At 35.4% G+C, this 20,723-nt stretch overlaps 2 protein-coding genes across 2 annotated transcripts in view; one reads left to right on the top strand and one right to left on the bottom strand.

Moving 5' to 3' along the window:
* LOC147078717 (uncharacterized) overlaps positions 1-20,723 on the top strand; it is an 869,452-nt gene that overhangs the window by 175,034 nt on the left and 673,695 nt on the right. The window lies entirely within an intron of this gene.
* Positions 4,697-12,365, bottom strand: LOC147078731 (uncharacterized). Its single transcript, XM_085960396.1, has 6 exons — positions 12,147-12,365; positions 11,394-11,549; positions 10,761-10,812; positions 10,413-10,674; positions 8,846-9,083; positions 4,697-5,298 (listed from the first exon to the last, which is right to left on the bottom strand). The coding sequence occupies exons 1-5, from the start codon at positions 12,267-12,269 to the stop codon at positions 8,921-8,923; spliced, it is 756 nt and encodes a 251-aa protein (XP_085816522.1). The 5' UTR covers positions 12,270-12,365; the 3' UTR covers positions 4,697-5,298; positions 8,846-8,920.

The following is a 20,723-nucleotide window of genomic DNA, read 5'->3' as shown; positions in this document are numbered from 1 at the left end:
TGGGTGACTGATGACGAATTTTATGACTTTATCCAACACTTTATTCAACATGTGAAATCATCAGGAACCACTGGATTTATTATTGTTGGATAACCATTCGTCATATTTGGCGATTAAAACAGTTGAACTTGCTAAAAAATTGGGTGATTATACTCTCGTATCCACTCCATTGCACGCATAAACTGCAGCCACTAGACATGTCCGTGAATGGCACACGCTGCATGGCTTTGCAGCAATCCCGGAAAAACGATCACGATTTACGACATACCTCAATTAGTAGCGACGGGTTTGCCATTGGCAATGACACCGACAAATATATCGAATGGTTTTAGAAGAATAGGCATTTACCCGTACAATAATCACATTTTTACTGAAGACGACAAGTCTCCATCTGAATCACAGCCGACAACAGAGACAAATGCCGAGTTACAATTTCCAGAACTGGAAATAAATGTACCTTCACCAGCTTTTGAGGTGGAGATAGCCTCTCTGTTAATACGATCGCGATCGCCCGTCACTGTATCAACTAATTAAGACTCATCGAAACAAAGAAAATCGAGAGCCAAATGTTGAAATACCATCTACCTCCAAATTAGTAAGTTCCACACGGAAACAAATATTTTCAAGTATGAAACTTAGTAAAGATTACCAAAACTAAATCTTTGGCTCTCCTGAAAAGTAATAATTTTTAGACTTGTCTTTTTGCACACAGAATTATATTGGAATTAGACAGGTTTAAATCCGATGGATGTTTCAAATCCTATGGCTGCATCAAATTAACGTGTTGTTTTTTTCGATGTATTGGTGCAGCGAAAGCATGGCCCGATTAATTCTCATCCTAATGGATAACAAACATTTCTTGTAAAAATAATCGTGTTAATATAAATCTCTTAAATCTATTTCTAAATTATGGTGCTGTGTAAAATACCGTCAAAAAAGTATCAGTAACATTTTTCTGTTTGCTTTGTTATAACTCAAAACTACTGGACCAATAATGGTGAAACTTGCACAGCTTTTCGACTACATTGCTAAGTACCAATTTAGTAAAATTTCAACTTGAAATCTCAAAAGGTTCCGATGTTACAAGACAACAGTTTTAGAAAATAACGCACTTGCCACCATTTATCACTGGTAGGTAAAGTTGTCGATTGCTCTGACTCAGACGGATATTATACTGACAGCATTAAATGGATTGGATGGGTCGAGATATGTGAGCGTAAATCCAACCGTTATCTAATTGATTTGAAAAAACTTATCCACTTTTTACATTGGTATTTCATGTGAATGAAGTCGAGAGGTGTCGCTAGTTAATTAAATTCTGACAAAACTTTTATTGAAATGTTTTATTTCAAGATTTTTTTATTAATTATTTTTAACCAACTGGCAACAATAGATAATATTATGTTTTTTATGTAGGTAATTTTATTTCATACATGCCGTTTTATGCTTCTCAATGTCATATTATTTTGTCTAATGCTGCAGTAAAATCCGCTTTTAATAATATTATTTTTTGATCCCAGTGCTTTTATTAATATTGTACATTTGGTAAGTGATAATGTTTTCGTCATTAGTATTATTTATATATATATACCTATATATATATATAATGCATTGATGTTTGCAAAAAAAATAACAAAATGTAATTCCTCGAATGACGTAACTATTTACTAATTCCAAAGATTTATTGTTAAGATTCTTACGAGTTTTTTATAAAAAATTTTCATTAAAAATACATGTGATATTGTTATTCATTTATTTTCTTTAAAAATAATACAAAAGACATTGAAATAAATACTCTTATACAACAAACTGATGTATTTTTATTCATTACTGTATTTCATAATTCATTCAGTTGAGTTCAACCAAATTGCTACAGATATCGATATATTCCACTAAGCTCACCCAATGTACTTTCTTATACTTATACTACACAGTGGTGTAATGGTAAATAAAAAAGTCATGGAGCACTGATTGTACTCATAAATAGTTTTTTGATTATTCTGTATAGTTTTGCAGAAAGATTTTAGAGATCCAACAACGATATACAACTATTATTACTTTCTTCTTGGATTCTCGGAGTTGGGCCCACGATTATCTATATAAATTATTTTTTTTAACATATGAGATGTCTAATTACAAAAAGCGACAGGTCCACAATTCGATATTTGCGGGAAACGTTTTTATGTTTCAAGCTTCAATTATTTGTTTTAACGTGAGTATTTTTTCCTTTGTATTCTATGTAGGCAATATAGGCAAAATAAAATTGGACGTAGCGCTACTTGTACCTCACTTTTTAATTTATTCCACATAAGGCGTATATTTCCGTAACACTGTCATCAGTTTACCGGATGCTACAGCATGGGAGACGCCATTTACAATATTGAACGTTCCCTTATTGGTTGACTTAAACACGCGCGAAATCAACCATGCTTTAAATAATATGAAACACGGACATGGCGCTTTTTGTAATAAATCGAGACTTAAAATATTTTTTTTCGTAGGGTCAATACATATTGTGTAACATTATACAAAGAATATGTGCGTATTTTTTTCTCGATTTTGACCAAATTGCCGGCCACAGACGGACAGTTCTCGTAACAGGTTGAACATGCCAGTTAATAACTATACAGTTATCTTTGGTAGATAATCTGCGGCGCCCATAGACGGACACTTTTCGACCTTTCAGATATGTGCCATGTTCAAACTGCCAGCGACCCCCCACTCCCGTGTTTTTGAAAAACTGTTGGAATTTCAACTAGCCGAAAGTTCTCGTTTGACGTTAGATGCTGGTAACGTAAAGTAGGAGTAGCTGGCGCGATTTGGCGGCAAATTTTGACAGTTCTGTCATAGTTCGTTCGTAAGAAGTATATTATTTTTGTTGCGTGTTAGTTCTTTTGCGAGATACTCATATTATATAATTACGAATATTGTGGTGTCAACTAGGTACCGCAAACAATATTTTCCACTACTTAAATGTAAATAAAAAAATAAAATGTAAACTTGATGTAAAATAAATCTAGACAAAAGAAATATGTACTTACGTAAATTTAGTATTAAGTTAATGTTATAATATGTACCAAATTAATAGATATTATTCAAAACCAATAAGTAAATTGTTTTGGTGATTGAATAAAACATATTACACAAATTTAATGTATATAACCCTGATTTAAATAAAACAATACGTATGTATTTTATCTTAATTAAATTTTATTAAAACAACAATAAGTATACTATGAATAATTTATTCAAAATAAAAGAATCTGGACATATATTTACACAAACAATAAATTGTAATCATAATAAATCTAACAAAGTAAAAATATTCGTAGATCAATCGTTCGTTCAAGTATACCCTACTTAAAACTAATTTAACACATGGTACCCCTGTGTATGATCTCGGCGAACATAACCTCCATAGTTTTTGACACTTGATCTGCCACAGACAATAACTGTACGTATATGGGCACGTCTGTTGACAGTTCGACAGATTTAAATGGGGTAGTTAAACTGATCTGTGGTGTGTCCACTAACGTACAGTTATTGAACAGTTATTGTCTGTGCCATGTTCAAACTGCTACGAGAACTGTCCGTCTATGGCCGCCTAATGTGGACTTATCGCTTTTTGGAATTAGACGCCTCATATAATACATAAAAGTCAACTAAATTAAATAATTATTACTGCAATAGTCAGTATTGTATAATTCTAATTCATTTAAGTTTATTTCTTTTTCATTTGAATCGTCTTGTAATCCAAGTTTCACCTTCAGGCCTACATATGTTTTTATTGACACTGGCGATAATTTTGCGTGGACTGTATTTGAGGAAGTTGGAGTTTTGTGGATTCAGGGAAGTAGTCCAGGCACTAAACGAGACCGATAAACGAGAAATTAGACTGTGTTGTGTTGAGTAGGTTTGTGTATAAGTTAAATGCACTAATACTTTTTTTGTCCATTTTCAATTAATATTTTGGAACCGCAATATTAAAAAACTAAAAATCGACGATAAACATTCGGCAAAAAGAACGACTACACCCACTAGTCAGTGGTAGAGTAAGTCAAAAGAACATTTTTTTTCAGTGGAATTCGGCATAAATATTGTAGCTCTCTAGACCAAGCGGGTAGCACAGCCAATAATATTTGAGTAATGTTTTAGTATACTAGGCGCACATGTCCAGCATGGTCGCTGTTAGTCACTTCCAATCTGCCAGTTACCGCTAAGTTAAGCCAACGGTTACCGCCACTATGCCTTCAGTTTAATAAAAACTAGGAGAAACTGTACAAATATACCGCCGTGTATTGTGAAAATATGTAAAAATAATTATATGAAGAAGAAAAAGAGCCTATGGGACTAATTTACATTCTCCTCCTTGGGCCCCACCAATATTAAATCCTGGGTGCGCCACTGATTATGTTTATCACTCTTGCAATGAGTCACCCTGTCCTTGTTTCTGCTAATTGTTTATGATTGAGTTTTGGCGCGGCGGTCGTCGAATTGTAACTGCCGGACATAAATGATTGGGAAGGTATGATGGAAATGTTTGGTAACAATATTGACGAAATCATATGCGGATTATTAGTATGTTCCGTTGCCTAATTTTCTAAGAAGTTTCCAAAGCTTAATAATATACATGACATTTTACTGTGTTTGTTTAGTGTATAAATGTACAAAATTTCCAATGCTTTTCATAGGAATAATATATTTTCACAATCTTTAATGATTAGGTTAATTTAGTGTATAAGTAACTACATTCTGCGTCAGTAGTATGTTTACCATTGGTGAATGTGGAGTCCCTGAAGATGCTAAAACGCGTAACTTGGATTGCAAATGATTCAAATGGAAAAGTACAAAGTGAAAATCAATTAGAATTGTGTAAATATTAAACATTATTGTATATCACTTTCGGTATGCTGAAATATTGAATCCAAATATTTTCTAAATTCATTATTTGTTTTGATATTATTTGGAAGTATTTTAGATGCAAAACTCTGAAGTTCCATGACTGACATTGTTTGATAACGTTCGTGCATACTTTTTAAATTGGTCACTTTGGGTTTCGTCAAGTCCCTCGGTTTGTCATGCCTGAGTCGGTGCCTCTTCATTTCAGATATGTTCACAAAACCGTGCGTACAATCCGGAAAGTCACATTTGAATTCTTTTTCACCCGTGTGCCGTTTGAAATGATTCGACAAGTGGTAGGACGTCACGAAAGATTTACTGCACATCGTACATGCATACGGTCGCTCTCCAGTGTGAGTCCGTAGATGTTTCTTTAATGCATGTGAAACTGAAAAGGCCCTGAAACATACAATAAAATTATTAAACAATGATTTCCCAAGTGGGTGCTTCTGCCCCCACAGGTTGCACTAGAAAAATCCAGGGAGGCCTGGAAAGCAAGGGACATTAGGGGAACACTAGGTTACTCAAAACAATAACTCTTGCTTTCCACCTTTATGCATCATTTTATGGAATTGGGCCTATTCTTAAAAAAGGACAAATTAACATAACATTCATTTTTTTGTCCAGTGGGTCAATTCTATACTTATCGACCGCCAAAGTGATAAATATTATCAAACTTAGGGTAGGTTTGTATTAAAGTATTATTTATTTACACTTATTGTAACAGTGCTATATTTTAACAGCACCTCTCTTGGCTGTGATAAAATTTAGAGCGATATAGACAGTTTTGATAGTTTACAGCTAACTTATTGTAACAATTATAATACCTCAATACAAATATGAAATAAATACTATCACTTTAGCGGTCGATAGTCGCCTTGTGTATAGAATAGACTCGCAGATATGTTTTTAAGTGGGCAAACCAAAGAATTTTGAATATTAGTAGAAGGAGCCTTATAAGTTTCTTCTGTTATGACATTTGAAATTAATTAGCAAGCGCGAAGCACGGCTAAGTCGGTAAACTCTACAATTATTTTATTCACACAATATGGCGGCCATTTTTTAACAAAATGATAATGCCAAAGTGTATTATAACTGGCTTCTTATCTGCTCATCGTAACATATTGTTTTTTATACGTCCTGCAAATTGGCAAATAAATGTCATAACGAACGTTACGATCCGGTGACGCCTACGTGGCGTCCTCACATAGGCATATCTTTACTGTGAAAAATAAATATGAAATTTAATATTTGGTTGCAAGATCTATCGACAGATGGTTGAATGACATGTGCAAGAAGTAAAAGCATGATGGAAAAAAAATATTTCGGGGTTTTTACAGAGATGGCGGACGTAATACCATTCAGTATTTTTTTGTACCTATACCATTTTTTTTATTAGTTACAAGCCCATTTCTAGACGGGTGAATCACGAGACGTAAACAAAAAAGGTAATAAACACTCGAATGTTATATTCCAGTGTCGTCACTTCAACTTCGAAATTTAATTGTCGACCCTTTTCAGTGGTAGTCTACCATTTATGAACCTGCATTCTTTTTTTTTTTAATGAACGCGATTTTTAGCTATGAAATTGCATCATATTTGATAATTTGTCTTTAATGGTTTACTACCCATGAAACATCCACCATGCTTCATCATCCATGATAGAAATCTTAACTTGAAAATGAGAACAGTTATAAATGTGAACTTGTATCGCGTTGTCATTTTCGTTCGCTTTTTTCGGGAGATTATTGCTTGTGTAACTGCATAAATAATAGCTATTATTATATTGCACTAATTTCATTGAAAAAATAATTAATCTAAGTATATTTTAGCTAGGATATATATTTTTTATGAGTTTTATCTCCAAAAAAACTTTTTAAAATGGAGGACCATTCGTTTTTAAACAGAGGAAAACTATGCGGATTGTATGTCAGATATTCCCAGTGACTGAAGATATCGGAGATTTTAGTGTAATTTTCAATCACAATCAAATATTTCCGGGGATTTCCGCAACTAATAAACGTTTAAGAAGAAAGTGTAAAGTGTGTTCCTCACATAAACTTCGAAAAGAAACTATTTACATGTTCAAAGAGTGCAACTAATAAACGTTTAAGAAGAAAGTGTAAAGTGTGTTCCTCACATAAACTTCGAAAAGAAACTATTTACATGTTCAAAGAGTGTAAAGTACCTCTACATCTACATATTGGTAATTGGTTTTCTTCGTATAATTTAAAAAAAAGTGTATTAGTTGTTAGTTCATTTTACATTCATAGTTTTATAAACTATTTCAAATAATTTCAGCTTTAGTGTGATAATAATTATTTCGTGCCTAGCCAGTTATCTAAAGGTATTATCCATAAGATTGAGTGTTGATTCAAATATTTTTGTGGAATGTAGATGTTTGTTTTACAATCCTATTGCTCATAGATTTTGTTATATGAATTTTTTACGCACGCCTCTGCACTGTTATTGGATTGTCTCGATTCCTACAATAATACCAAATTTTAATAAGCGGTGGGAATGTATATGCGTGCATTTTATTTATTTGAATTTACTCGAAAATATGCACGCCACTGCACTGCCTTTATCGGCTAGGCCATAAAACCAATAAATCACTAGTAAGTGTTAGTTCGGGAATGAATGTGCATTTATTTTTAAACACTTCACAGTTTGTGTGAAGTCTTTGTTATTTTATTATATTTGATAATCAGAGATATGAGTAGCTAGCGCTAAAAATGAATTGATACGTATTCTATAGCGGTGTAAAACATTTTGTATTTGAATATTTTATTATATTTTTTAATTAAAAAATAATATATTGTGATGCTTCATATCAATAGGCTGTTTCCTTTACATTATATTTAACAAATTGAACTAATCTAATAACATATAATAAATAATATACGAAAATTTACAAATTATATACTTTACCTTTATGGAACGCGGGCCAGAGGTTGACAAGTGTTGAATAAATGACACAATTTGATGCATTGATATATTTTAAGTATTTTCTGAAAATTTTATTGAAATATATCAATAGGTTCAAAAGTTATATCATTTTTAACTTCGCGATCGAAATTTGTTGATTTTCATTATAAAATACCGGATATTGGCGTAGGTTCTTCGCGAAAATTCGCGGACCGTATAGTGTTAAGGGGGGACATGCTCAGCGTAGGTCAAAATGGAGCTTTTGTTCTATTTTCAAAGCATGATCCTGGACATACCTTAAACGTTGTAGATAATCTATTTATATAATTTTGAAGCCTTATTATCCTTTATATTTATTTTAAACATTTGATGACTGCATAAAGTATTTTTATTACATAAAATAGTATTCTTTTAAACCTCTCGCTCTAATGTTTTAGAATATAGTCATATTTCAGTACATAAATGTGCAGTAGTGGTAAGATTTTTTACATTTATTAATTTTTAAACGCATTTATAAACCATCAGTATAATTTATATCGACATTATTATAGTGAAATATTTACGATAAAAAATTATATTGATAATCTCTGTGATCCCAAATTTGACAAGAATTAGGCATTTTATTATTCAAAAAATGTGCAAGATTAACACATTTGAAGATAATTCTAAAGATACTCATTATAAGCTGTCTTTGACCATTCAAGTGTGATAAACATCCTACGAATAATGATTGCTTTATAATAATTATTGACCTAAGAATGAGGTAGTGTTTTTTTGAAATACGCCATTTCTTTTGGCATTCCCCAGTGGTTAAGCTACAACATGCGGCCGTAGCCATAAATTGACAAACTACAATTGAAGTAGGGAGTAATATGATGTTAACGCGCGTGTTTGAACATGTACCTAACCGAAAAAAAAAAAAATTTTTAAGCTTGAGACTTGTTTGACTACTTGGTGGTATTTCATTGCACATTTCATTCATCCTTGCGGTACCGATATGTCCATCGTCCCTCATTACCCAGTCTTCCTGACATTCGACCGTCATCGATAGCATCTAGTCTGTAGAACTATTGAGGAGTAAGAAGTCAAGTAGTTAATCATACCTTCGATTGCAGATATTGCAGAGATATGGCTTGTCACCGGAATGCACTCTCTCATGATCCAAGAGATTTCCCAAGTACAGGAATGTCTTTCCACAAGTTGTGCACATATGATTTCGAGTTTTATCCCGCTCATTGGATGTTTCCGTGTCATTTCTAGAAAATTAACTTTCAATGTAGTCATATCAGAACTGTAAAACTAATCAAATCATTTATTGAAAATACTTGTAGCAGCCTCAGAAAAATCCTGGATGGAGTGAGATTTGAACGCACAATTATCACAGAATTGCATTTGCATTTTGTGTGTTCGAATCCCACTCAGTTGTATATATGAAGCGCCTAGTTTCAAAACCTCCTACAACGATTTTAGGTAGTTTTGAGGAAAATGAGAAAAACTCATATCTATTAAATCTGTGAACTTTATGTATTTATTATTTAATTCGTATATTCTAAAGAGCATTTTGGCTTCTCCATTGTAGACTGGTATTTGAAAAGCACACCCAACCATATTAGCAGATTTTGAAATTTACCTTCATTTTTGATCATGCGTATTGACGGTTTTTGGCATTTTTTAAAGTTCAATCTTTGGCCATCATATAGGTAACAAAAATATCCATCTAAATACATATCTAACTCAAAATTTTTCAAAAACTGTTTTAGGGGGATTTGAAACTAGGCGCTTCATATTATGACAACTTATGTATTTTCAATAAAAATAATGCTTCATTATTAACTCTTGCTTATATTCAGTATTGAACAAAAAAATTAAGGAAACATGATTTGTAATAATTTATTATTTCACTGTATTCACTCTAGGCAACCATCAACTACAAAAATATGCCAAATGGCATAAAAAAATCTAGTTACAGACCCACAAACTTATCTGGAGAATGACCAAAAATGGAACTACGAACTACCATAGGACGCTATATTGAAAAACGTCATTCGAATGTCAGATTTTGCCAGTTACGAGTTGTGATTGGGTAGTTTTCGACAGTGGCTCCCCCATCTCATTCTCCAGATAAGTTTGTAGGTTTGTAGCTAGTTGGGAGACAAAATTTTAGATGGACTTTCATGAGTTTGAGATTAGTAAAATCTGTCCAGATTCATAGTTGACACATTTTAAATGTTCTTTTAGATCGCTTTCTGCAAAAAAAATTCTCCGCGAATTAATGTCGGCGTAATATGAAACCGGAATATCAATTTATGATGTAATAGTCCTGCGTTTAGGATTAATTTTTAGGTATTTTTAAGCTCCTGTTATACGTTGTACGACAGCGATAAGCTAGATGCATATTCATAGCAAGAAAATTGCTAACTTGGCAACGCTGTTCTAGACAGAGCATATTAATTCCCACAGTGCAGAAATATAATCTTTTATTTTAAATATTGATTGTTTATTCTACATCGACCAACCAAAGGAATAACCACTACATGAATCCAATATTTTTAAGTAAATAAAATATAATATGTGTGTTTACTTACTCCTGCAATGACATATTTTTTGATGTAGCCATTTCATTTATTAGAGTTTTCTTTTTAACCTTATCTCTAGGAAGATTTTTTTTTCTATTTTCAAACACATTTATGTTTTGTTTGGTTGTAAGATTTTCATTTTTAACAGACTTTTTGTGCTTCATTTTCGGATTTGCCACTTTCTTCGTCAGATTTGTTTTAGATTTTCTATGTTTAACATTCTCTTTTTTTATGTCTATGGCTTCATTTTCGATGGCCTCAAACTTTATATCTGAAAAAATCAATACAAAAGGTATAAAACAATCATTTATTTATCTACTTAATTATGAATAATTGTTTAAAAATTAAATTACTCACCGCTTTTCGATAATTCATTAGAGATGCTTTCTTCATTATCAATACAATGGTCCTAAAAATAATATCAATTAGTTTTTATTTTTGATAAAGAAAATATATACACATTCCGTGCTAAGAACACGCCTGGCGTGTGGCCATTAGATACATATACTTTCACTGCTGACCAGTTAACCATATTTAATTATCATGCTACACGCCAGGCGTGTCTTTAGCACTGACTGAGTTGTGGTAATTAGCTAGTCAGCAGAAATGAGTATATGGGGTAGATTTGGATAATCTGCTGTGACGTGTCCATATTCGAGAAGTCTATATTTGGAGCCTTTGTAGATTTTTTTAAAATAACATGGAGAAAGTTACGAGTTTAAGTATTCTCACCTTTGTCTATAACAGTTTTTTATCCAAATTTTTGTGTTTCAGTAAAATATATTTAACATTAACGCAAATAAAAGGATCTTACCAATCCATTGGTATGGTCTTAAGATGATTCGTTAGTTGAATAGTAGCCATTCAGCTTTGTCAATTTCTTGGAATTGGTCTAAATTCTATGTCAAACTATTTACTTACTTAGTAGATTTTCTGTATAGAACCTGTTTATTTAAATTAATCTGAAGGCTTAATGTAAACAAAACTCACATCATTCCATTGATGCTCAATTTTAATTGGACACTGCAAGATTTTTTTCAATTTCGCTTCTGATACTTCACATTTTGTACGAAATTTATAAGCAACCTCTAATTCTGATAAACAAATACAACAGATGTTTGGTGGAAGTCCATCATCGCAATTCACCTGCAGAAATGTATAAAACATAGGTATGGTTATTGAGTATATGCCAGAGTTAAAATGTGTTTTAACAGTGCGGTAAGTAAGTACTAAGAATATTTATTTATTTTTATTTTATTTTGACCATGTCCGATCCTAATAGGATCATATGGGCCTCCACAGAGTAGAGGTTTGTATTAACAGATTTTGTTTTTTACGAGAAATTGATGTCAGCCACTTGCTCAACCTATTAGGTCCATACCCTGACTCACACACAAAATGGAAAACAATATGTGTACTTGCCAGACCCAGGATTCGAACCTGGGACCCACGGCGTGATAGTCCAACGCTTAAGCCGCGCGGCCACCGTGGGCGTTAAGAATATTTAACAATATAAAAAACAGCCAAAGCATAATTAATAAGGTAAAGATACAATAGTCTATAATATATTGTTTTTGTGGTTAAGGTGTTTTGAAACCAAAACCTAACATAATCTACACGACAATACGGAGTATTGCATCATTAGCATTAAAAATCGATAAACATGAACCTGACAAAAAGTTAGTAATCCAATGAATCCAATTAATAACAATACTTGATAATAAATAACATTTAGATACTAACCAATAACGAAGAACAAGCCATAAGACGTACACTTATGGTCAATTCATTGGGAGATATGACAGTAAAAACATTAATATTCCCTTTATTCAGGCATACTCGACATAAGGACTGAATATTCTCCATTATCTTATAATAACATTAAATTTAATAAATTATACAATAATAACAAAAAATAAAAATACGTCAACTTGACAGTTACATCGGGGTCATAGATAATATCTGTACCTCAGAGGCCAGTGTTGCCATATTTTGAAAGTGGAATTATAGTACAGAGCCTCCAAAATTATAGTATTTGGGGATAAAATATAGTACGCGTTGTCATCTGTTGAAAATGAAAATTTTCACAATTTTTCATGGTCGGCTTGTTTTTTTTAGGAAAAATATTTCTTCGCGGGCCGCAGGTTCCCAATTTTTCATGGTCGGCTCGTTTTTTTTAGGAAAGATATTTCGTCGCGGGCCGCACAGATTTCCAAATTTTCGAAGACCACTCGATTGCGAAAATGCAAAATTATAGTACTTTTATATGAAATTATAGTACGATTTTCAAAATTATAGTATTTTGGGCGTACTATACATATTTTATATCGTACATAGTACGCGGACCAAAATTATAGTACAAATACTATAATTATAGTACGGTTGGCAACACTGTCAGAGGCAGACGGATGCAAATGCCAAATACCCAATTGTTCAGGAGAGCCAAAAAACAATTTTTATTTTAAACGAATAATCATAACTTCTAAGAAAATATACATATAATGATCATTATTTTTTTATTCTAATTCAATTAAAGTACTTCTGAAATATGTAAGAAAGGAATAAATATAATACAATTTTATATCTAAAAAAATAAAATAAAAAACGTAGTGTGGATTTGCATCCTTCTGCCTCTAAAGATATTTTGTTAAATGTGGATTTGTATCTTATTTACTTAGCCAAAATAAAACAAATTATAAGCTAAAAAAATTTATAGGTATAAATATAACAAAGCAAAACACATTTTTTTTTTAATTTTATTATGTATTCATCCTCATCACCAGCCTGAATCTATTCACTGCTGAATGAAGTTGATTCCACTTCTCTCGTCCCTGTGCGTTGCGTTGCCAAGTTTTTCCGCAGAACTTTATCATTTCATCGATCCAGCGGCCTCTAGATCTACCTTGCGGATGTTTTGTACCTCTTGGATACCACTGGATGAATAAATTTGTCCAACGATTGTTCTTTCTTCGACCTATGTGTCCAGCCCATTTCCATTTGAGGTTTTTAGCAAACTCTATCACATCATTAATCCTTGTCTGTTCCCTTATCCACTCATTCTTCTTTTTGTCCGTTTGTGTTATGCCCAGCATGCACCTTTCCATGCCACGTTATGCTACTCCAAGTTTCTGGAACTCTCTTTTACTTAGGGTCCATGTTTCACACGCATGTGATTACGGAAAGTACACACTGGTTGAACACTTTGCACTTTAGGCACAGTGGGAGGTCATTTTTGAAGAAATTATTCAGGCGGCCAAAAGCACTCCAGCCTAGCTTTACTTTGCGAACAATTTCATCAAACATACATCCATCTATAGACACTTGTTGTGCCAGATAGATGTAGTTTTTCACCTGTTCGAGCTGAATGCCATTGATGAAGATCTCTTTTTGGCCCGCAAAGCAGTTGAACATGACTTTCTTCTTTGACACATTTATTTTCAAGCCTACTTTGTTGTTTACTCCAGCGAGTTCCTGCATTCTGCTTTGGAAGTCTTCTGAGTCTTGCAAACTACTATTTATTGTCATCGGGAAAGCGCAGATGACTCACGTATTCTCCATTTATGGGGGCCCGCGTCATTCCAGTCAAGTTCTCTAAATAAGTCTTCAACTGTAGCTGTAAATAGTTTAGGTGAGATTGTATCACCTTGTCGGACTCCTTTGCTGATAGGAAATGCGCGATGGTTTATGGAGATGTTGTTGCGCTACTGTATATATTATTGAAAAATTTATATAGCGCCCGGGGATTCCTTGATTTCTGAGTGCATCGAGTATTGAAAATTTCTTTATGGCATCGAACCCTTTCTCATAGTCTATAAAACCCATGGATAGCGGCAGCTTGTATTCCTGTTACCGCTCTGATTTCTCTGATGACTTGGATATGGTCCATAGTGCTGTATCCTCCTCTAAAGCTCGTTCTCCTGGCTGGTTCTCGTCTAGTACATATTGCAGACAGTTTGAGAGAATTTTATCTTAGTGGATTATTGGATTTGTATCCTTCTGCCTCTAAGGTAGGTATGGCACTTGCATCTTTATTCTATGCAGATCTTGGACTAGCACTTTCATCTCTCCCTCTAATAAATAAAGCCTTCAGCATGATGATTCTTAAAAAAAATCATTTTCCCCAAAAATGGAGTTGCATCCGTCTGCCTCTGAGGTACAGATATTGAGGTGTCACTGTCACATAGAGATAGACAATAATACTCTTTATTCATAGATAATAGCGGCCTTTAGCCAGCTCACACATCACAACTCGCCTCGTGTGCCTGACCGCCATAAATCAAAACTTCCGAGAACGGGCAGCCGGTGTTCCATGATACAACCTCGCACATCTGCCTAGCGATATTGACATTCGCCGCATCGCGGCTGCTCCGAACGCGGCGACAGTCTGGAGAGAAATGGCCGATTGTGTGGCTGTGCGCATGCGCGGAGTCGATATTGGCCGATGTCGACATGCAGGCTCTGGCCAACGCAACTCGACGCATGAGGCAGCGTCGCAGCGTCGCAGTTGCATCGGCCAATCTGCAAAGCTCCATTTGATTACGTTTGTTTCTTGGTTTACGATGACGTCACATCGACGAATTCGTCGTAAGACGCATGCGGCGAGTTCTAATGTGCGAGCCCTCTTACACACACATTCTTTACCCCAAGCTCAGGAGCGTACGCGCCGGAACCCGTTATTGAGCGCGTAATATCACACGTGTCAGATGTCTGCTGCTACAATAATTTACATGTTAACTATATCCTGCGCGATAACGCAACGTTTTGCGCATGTTTTGAGGAGCGCGCGCCGGGATTGAGCGTCTAAGGCATAAAGCCCATTGACGCAGCGAGTGCGGCGCTCGCGCAAAATTTCTACAAGTGGCGCCGTAAATCATCAAAAATACAACGTAATCAAATACGCCAGCGCCCACTGGACTTAACGATGCCTTGCGCGCCGCCTGCCGCATGAGTCACCGTTTTTCGCTTCTCGGCGATACGATTTAATGAAAAAACAAAGAAGTCCATTCATTGAACACGGCTACCAAAATTACGCTGCTTGAGGCCTCGTCGATCGACGGGCCAAAAGCAATTATTTAATAACAGAGAACCCATTGTTTTATTTTATTCCGTGTCATTATATTTCGCTGGTTGAATAATGTCGTCGTAAATATTTATTACAAGCCCCGAAATAATATTATATTTTTATTGCTTTGTTATGAGAGACGCTGTAAAAATAATTGTTTTGTGCTGCTTGGGCCGCTTATTACATAGGTGAAGGGTAATGCGCGGCGAGAGACGTGTGATTATGGTTATGAATACGCCGACTTCGCCCGCTCGACGCGTTCTGTGGGCACCATCGCTAAGTGCTCGGCCGTAGTGATATGGCGGGCGCAGCGCGGCTGCGTCTTGTGAAACTCAAACGTATAACCGAGTGTATTATGCCCCAAAAAAGACACTATCTACGAACATTTCACACACGGTTATATGGTTCACGCCGCGTCGCCTCGCGCGACCCTACGTTCTTATCACGTATATATTCTCACGTTCATTACGGCGTGATCGTGTAAGTTGTTGGAGCGTACAACAATTCAACGGTTTTAGTAAGAGTGTGTGTGCGTGTGTTATTTTGACGCACTGCATTTTGACATTTAACTCAAACACAGTGTCGTAAACAAACCATTATTGATATAAAACAAGTCAATCAAATCCTTCCGCACACAACATAACCAAAATATAATGAGTGAACAAGTATATTAATATAATAACATAGCTTAGTTTTATACATGAAGGCATCTGTACACATTTAATTTGTACACTATAAATGGATATACAAACAATAAATATTATACTAGCTGAGCTTGACGTACAGGCGCAAGTACCTACAAGTTTAAGTCAAAACAAAAAACAACAAGTCTGGGTTAAAGACTATAGACGGTGTTTTGGTCACCTACCCTTAATTCGTGAATTACGTCAAAACTATCGCAATGATTTTAAAAATTATTTAAGAATGAACAGTAGTTCATCATTTGATTACATATTTATCCTCATATTTGACATGTTTGCCGTTGGAAGCTCTTGGTCCTTCGAGCAGTGACGTCCCTAGACAAAATGCCGCCCAATTTTTTTTATCATCCTTTCATTACTACAATATCTAAGAAATGTGTTATATGAAGAATGGCCCCCGCATCCTGAAGCGGGCCCCCAGGCTAGGATCTTTGGCGGCCCCCCTACCTATCGCTAAGGATAAAGGCAGTGCGATGCTCTACAGTAATGTTTTCCAAATGGTGTACGCATTAAAATTAATTAATTTGTGTATATTTAAGTAGTGTTTTTTCGTATAATTTAATACATACATTTGAATTATGGAGTTTTTGAGTATCGCTACACAATTATAAATTGTATTGTACAACCACATAATTTTCAATAAGAATATTATTGAAGGAAAATAGCGCCCCAGGCGACTATTTTTGCTATTAGAGCAAATTTGTGATATATGTTTATCTCACTTATCAAGCCCGGGCCCCAGGCAAGAGCCCTGTCAGCCCCCCCGTGGGGGCCATGGTGTGGATACATTACTAACAAAATATATACCTAATACTAAGCTGAAACATACAAAATTAAATTTAGATATTAATAAATAAATAAGCGAATAAATTTAATATAATATTAGTTAGACACTAACCCAAATCACCAGAGTCTGAAATGCTATTTGGTTGATATGTCTGACACATTTGGTTTGTATCATTTAGTAATACCTACACAGAAGTATTATTTTCAAATAATTTTTTTCTATGCTATTATTGTACCCTAAAACATGTACACAAAATAATTTTCCTTATTATTTATTTAATATAAACCTACTTTTAATCATAAATACACTATTAATTAATAGTCTCAACACTCAACCGTTGATGATTGAAATAAACCACAAATCCAAAACGACTTAAAAGAAGGTATTGTTATTCACAGCACGATAAATATGATATAATCTAGGTAGGTACTGTTACACCCCCGAATGGTCCCCATTTGGGGATGTCTCTGTGTATCTGGAGAGGCCCGAGTCGGTATCAAATCCAACAAATAGTAAGGGTTGATTGCGAAAATAATTAAACAATGTTAAATATCTGACCGGCAACATTGTTTGAATGCCGTTAAAAAAATACGAACGGCAACGCCGCATTTGTACCGCTCGTACGCGACGGTTTGTTTTAGCGAGAGAAGCATTTTTGACAGCAACGCAGTAAGCATGAGTGTTAACCTCGCTATCCGTCAAAATTAAATTGAAACGAATTTGTATAAAAATGTAACCATTTAGAATATATTAACGTAAATATACCTTACCGTTTCCAACACAATTCCGGTGTGTTATTTGTTCACCTCCAAGTCCCGAATCCAGACGAAAATCCATACAACAAAGCAAAGTGACAGCATGTTTTCACTTTCGAAAATGGAGGGAAATGAAAAGTGACCCCGTCAACGTGGGGCTACGCTTCTTGATTTTGATCGTCTGGAATCAAGAAGCAGGTGAAATTTCTTTCACCCGGACACACACCCTGAGATTCAAACACTGGAAAAGGAAACGGCGAGGAAGATATATCCAGAGGCTTGCCCTCTGGTGGCGCTCAATATAATCGATAGTTATAAGCAGTAGAAAGAGGGTGCTGCCAAAGCCAAGCCAGCGAAGAAAGGAGCAGAATCACCCGGATTGCGAAGTCAGGGCTCCCGATGTACTCAAGCAAAGCAGCCAAGCAGCATCCTCAGCCATAACGTCATAGATTAGTTAGTTCTAAGTGTTTTGTGTTCGGAAGCGATGTTTTAATTAAATTATTTCAGTGCTCGAAGTGGAAAATTTTACAACCCGGAGCGGTTGTATGAGGCGGAATGGCGTTCCGGTCCATTTCGGGCCCTGGTATTTTAACAATTATTTTATAAACTCTAAAGTCATTTTAAGTGTAAACAAGTTATAATCGTATTTTATTAGTTAAATATCAATGTAGTGCGTGTAATTCGATAGCCACGGCAGGGCAAGCGAGCAAAAAGGGGTCGAGTAGTACGCCGGTATGCATTTTCGTGAAGGATTGTTCGATTTTCGGACGGTCGCTGTTGGGAAGGCTGGGTGCGACGTCCTCTCTCAGCACCCACCCGTACGGTAGACCCGGGGAACCACGAAGCGGCGTAGTGCTGACATCCGAGTCTCTCCGGTGGCCGACGGTCTGAGGGTGTTGAGAGGGCTGGGCGCGACGCCCTCTTCTCTCAACAGCCTTATGGTAGGCCCGGGAACCGCGAACCACTATGCTACTAGTGCTGACATCCGAGTTTCTCCGGCCGCCGATGTACCGGGAGGGCTTCGATCCTTCAACCTATAGAGTTGCAACCACCCCTTATCAAGCCGCCGCACTGTCCAGTTACATGCGCTATCGTAATCAGCCCTTAGTCGGCCCGATCCCGATTCGGGCCTTTCTGGAGAGGTGCGTTTGTTACACCCCCGAATGGTCCCCATTTAGGTAATGTCTCTGTGTATCTGGAGAGGCCCGAGTTGGTATCAAACCAACAAATAGTAAGGGTTGATTGCGAAAATAATTAAATAATATTAAATATCTGACCGGCAACATTGTCTGAATGCCTTTACAAAAAAATATGAACGGCAACGCCGCATTTGTACCGCTCGTAAGCGGCCGTTTGTTTTAGCGTGGGAGAAGCATTTTTGACAGCAACGCAGTAAGCAGTGTTAACCTCGCTATCCGCCAAAATTAAATTGAAAAGAATTTGTATAAAAATGTAACCATTAGATAATATTAAACGTAAAAACATCACGCCGTTTCCAACACAATTCCGGTGTGTTATTATTTGTCCACCTCCAAGTCCTGAATCCAGACGAAAATCCATACCAAGAAACAAAGAGACAGCGTGCTTCCCACTTTCGAAGATGGAGGGAGATGAGAGTACCTACTCGTGTACATTTTTATTACAATTAGCTGGTATTTAACGTAAATACCTATTATATGCACGAATACTAATTGATTATATCAAATGTCAATGGATTAATAATCATTATGAATATCTATTTTGCAATAGATACATCCGGCAACTTTTAAATCTCGCGAGTGACTGGCAAAAATATTTGGATAAATTAAAAAATACGGAAGTGTGTACCTACCTACAAATCTCGACCATAATTTTTCTTGTTTCGTTACCAACTTGAAATCTATATAATATTATTTTATTTGAATACCTTCGTCGTCAATCGTCGCTCATTCGGCGCCAACTATGGCGCGACATAATTGGCTTTTGCGCAGTATACCTGCATAATATCACTGTTATGAAAGGAACTCTTTAATCTGAGTAAATGACATTATATTATTATGACTGATTTATTATGGTTTTTTGGTGTTTTACATTTATCATAATATTCATAATGTGTCTAGGTGCCAAAAGCGTCGTTAAAAATATTTTTTTTTGGCATTTGTATACGAAACCGAGCAGTCAAAAATAAAATAAAAAATCACTGGCAGAGCGTGGTGACATCATACTAAAATCGCCGCGAGTACCTACTGGGTAATAATAATAAAAACATCTCCAACGCTCTGGTTATAATATGCTATAACCAGAGCGTTTAGGTAGCTAAGTTTAGTTTAGTAATAACTAAGTTTAGGTAGCTATTTCTATATAATACCAAATGATTCTCCTCGATTTACCGCCCTTCGAGTATCTGTCGCCCTCAAGCGACGCTCAATCTGCCTACACCCACGGGACGTCACTGCCTTCGTGAAGAGCAGCAGATCGTTATACAATATCACAATGATGGCTCATATATCTACTTCATCTCTTCCGCTACCGATACGTCGACTTTCATCTACTTTTTTTTTTAACTCTTTCCGAAAAGAACCCCTAAGGCTTTGAATTTTTTTACTACAAAGTCTCTAATAGCCTCGGGAAATCCTCTCTTTGAAGAAATTAATTATTTTTGCATACGTCACATCGCGTAAATTTCTATTTTCATAGGCCGCCGATTTGATTCTCCACAAACATGGGAATATTTTATAAGGTCACATTCAGGCACATTATTGCAGAAAGCCATTTAAATGACTTGCACCATATTATTACTATTTTATAGTGACCAATAAAATTATGCAAATCAAAAAGATAGCCTAGACCAGTGCTCCGCAACCGGTGTGCCGCGGTGCAATAGCCAAATTTACGTACATGGCTTGTAATATATTTGAGCACCTGGATGAACTTAATAAAACAGAGCAAGATCAGAATGAAAATATATTGAGGTGCTCTGATAAATTAGAAAAATTCAAAAATTTTGGCAGAATGAGTTAAGACAAGGATCTCTAC

The sequence above is a fragment of the Rhyacophila brunnea genome, unplaced genomic scaffold (genome assembly GCF_057557595.1).
Source record: "Rhyacophila brunnea isolate RB1 unplaced genomic scaffold, BYU_Rbru_1.0 scaffold_11, whole genome shotgun sequence".
Classification (NCBI taxonomy): domain Eukaryota; kingdom Metazoa; phylum Arthropoda; class Insecta; order Trichoptera; family Rhyacophilidae; genus Rhyacophila; species Rhyacophila brunnea.
The sequence above is the reverse complement of the archived record's forward strand: the minus strand, read 5'-3'. Positions and strand labels throughout refer to the sequence as shown.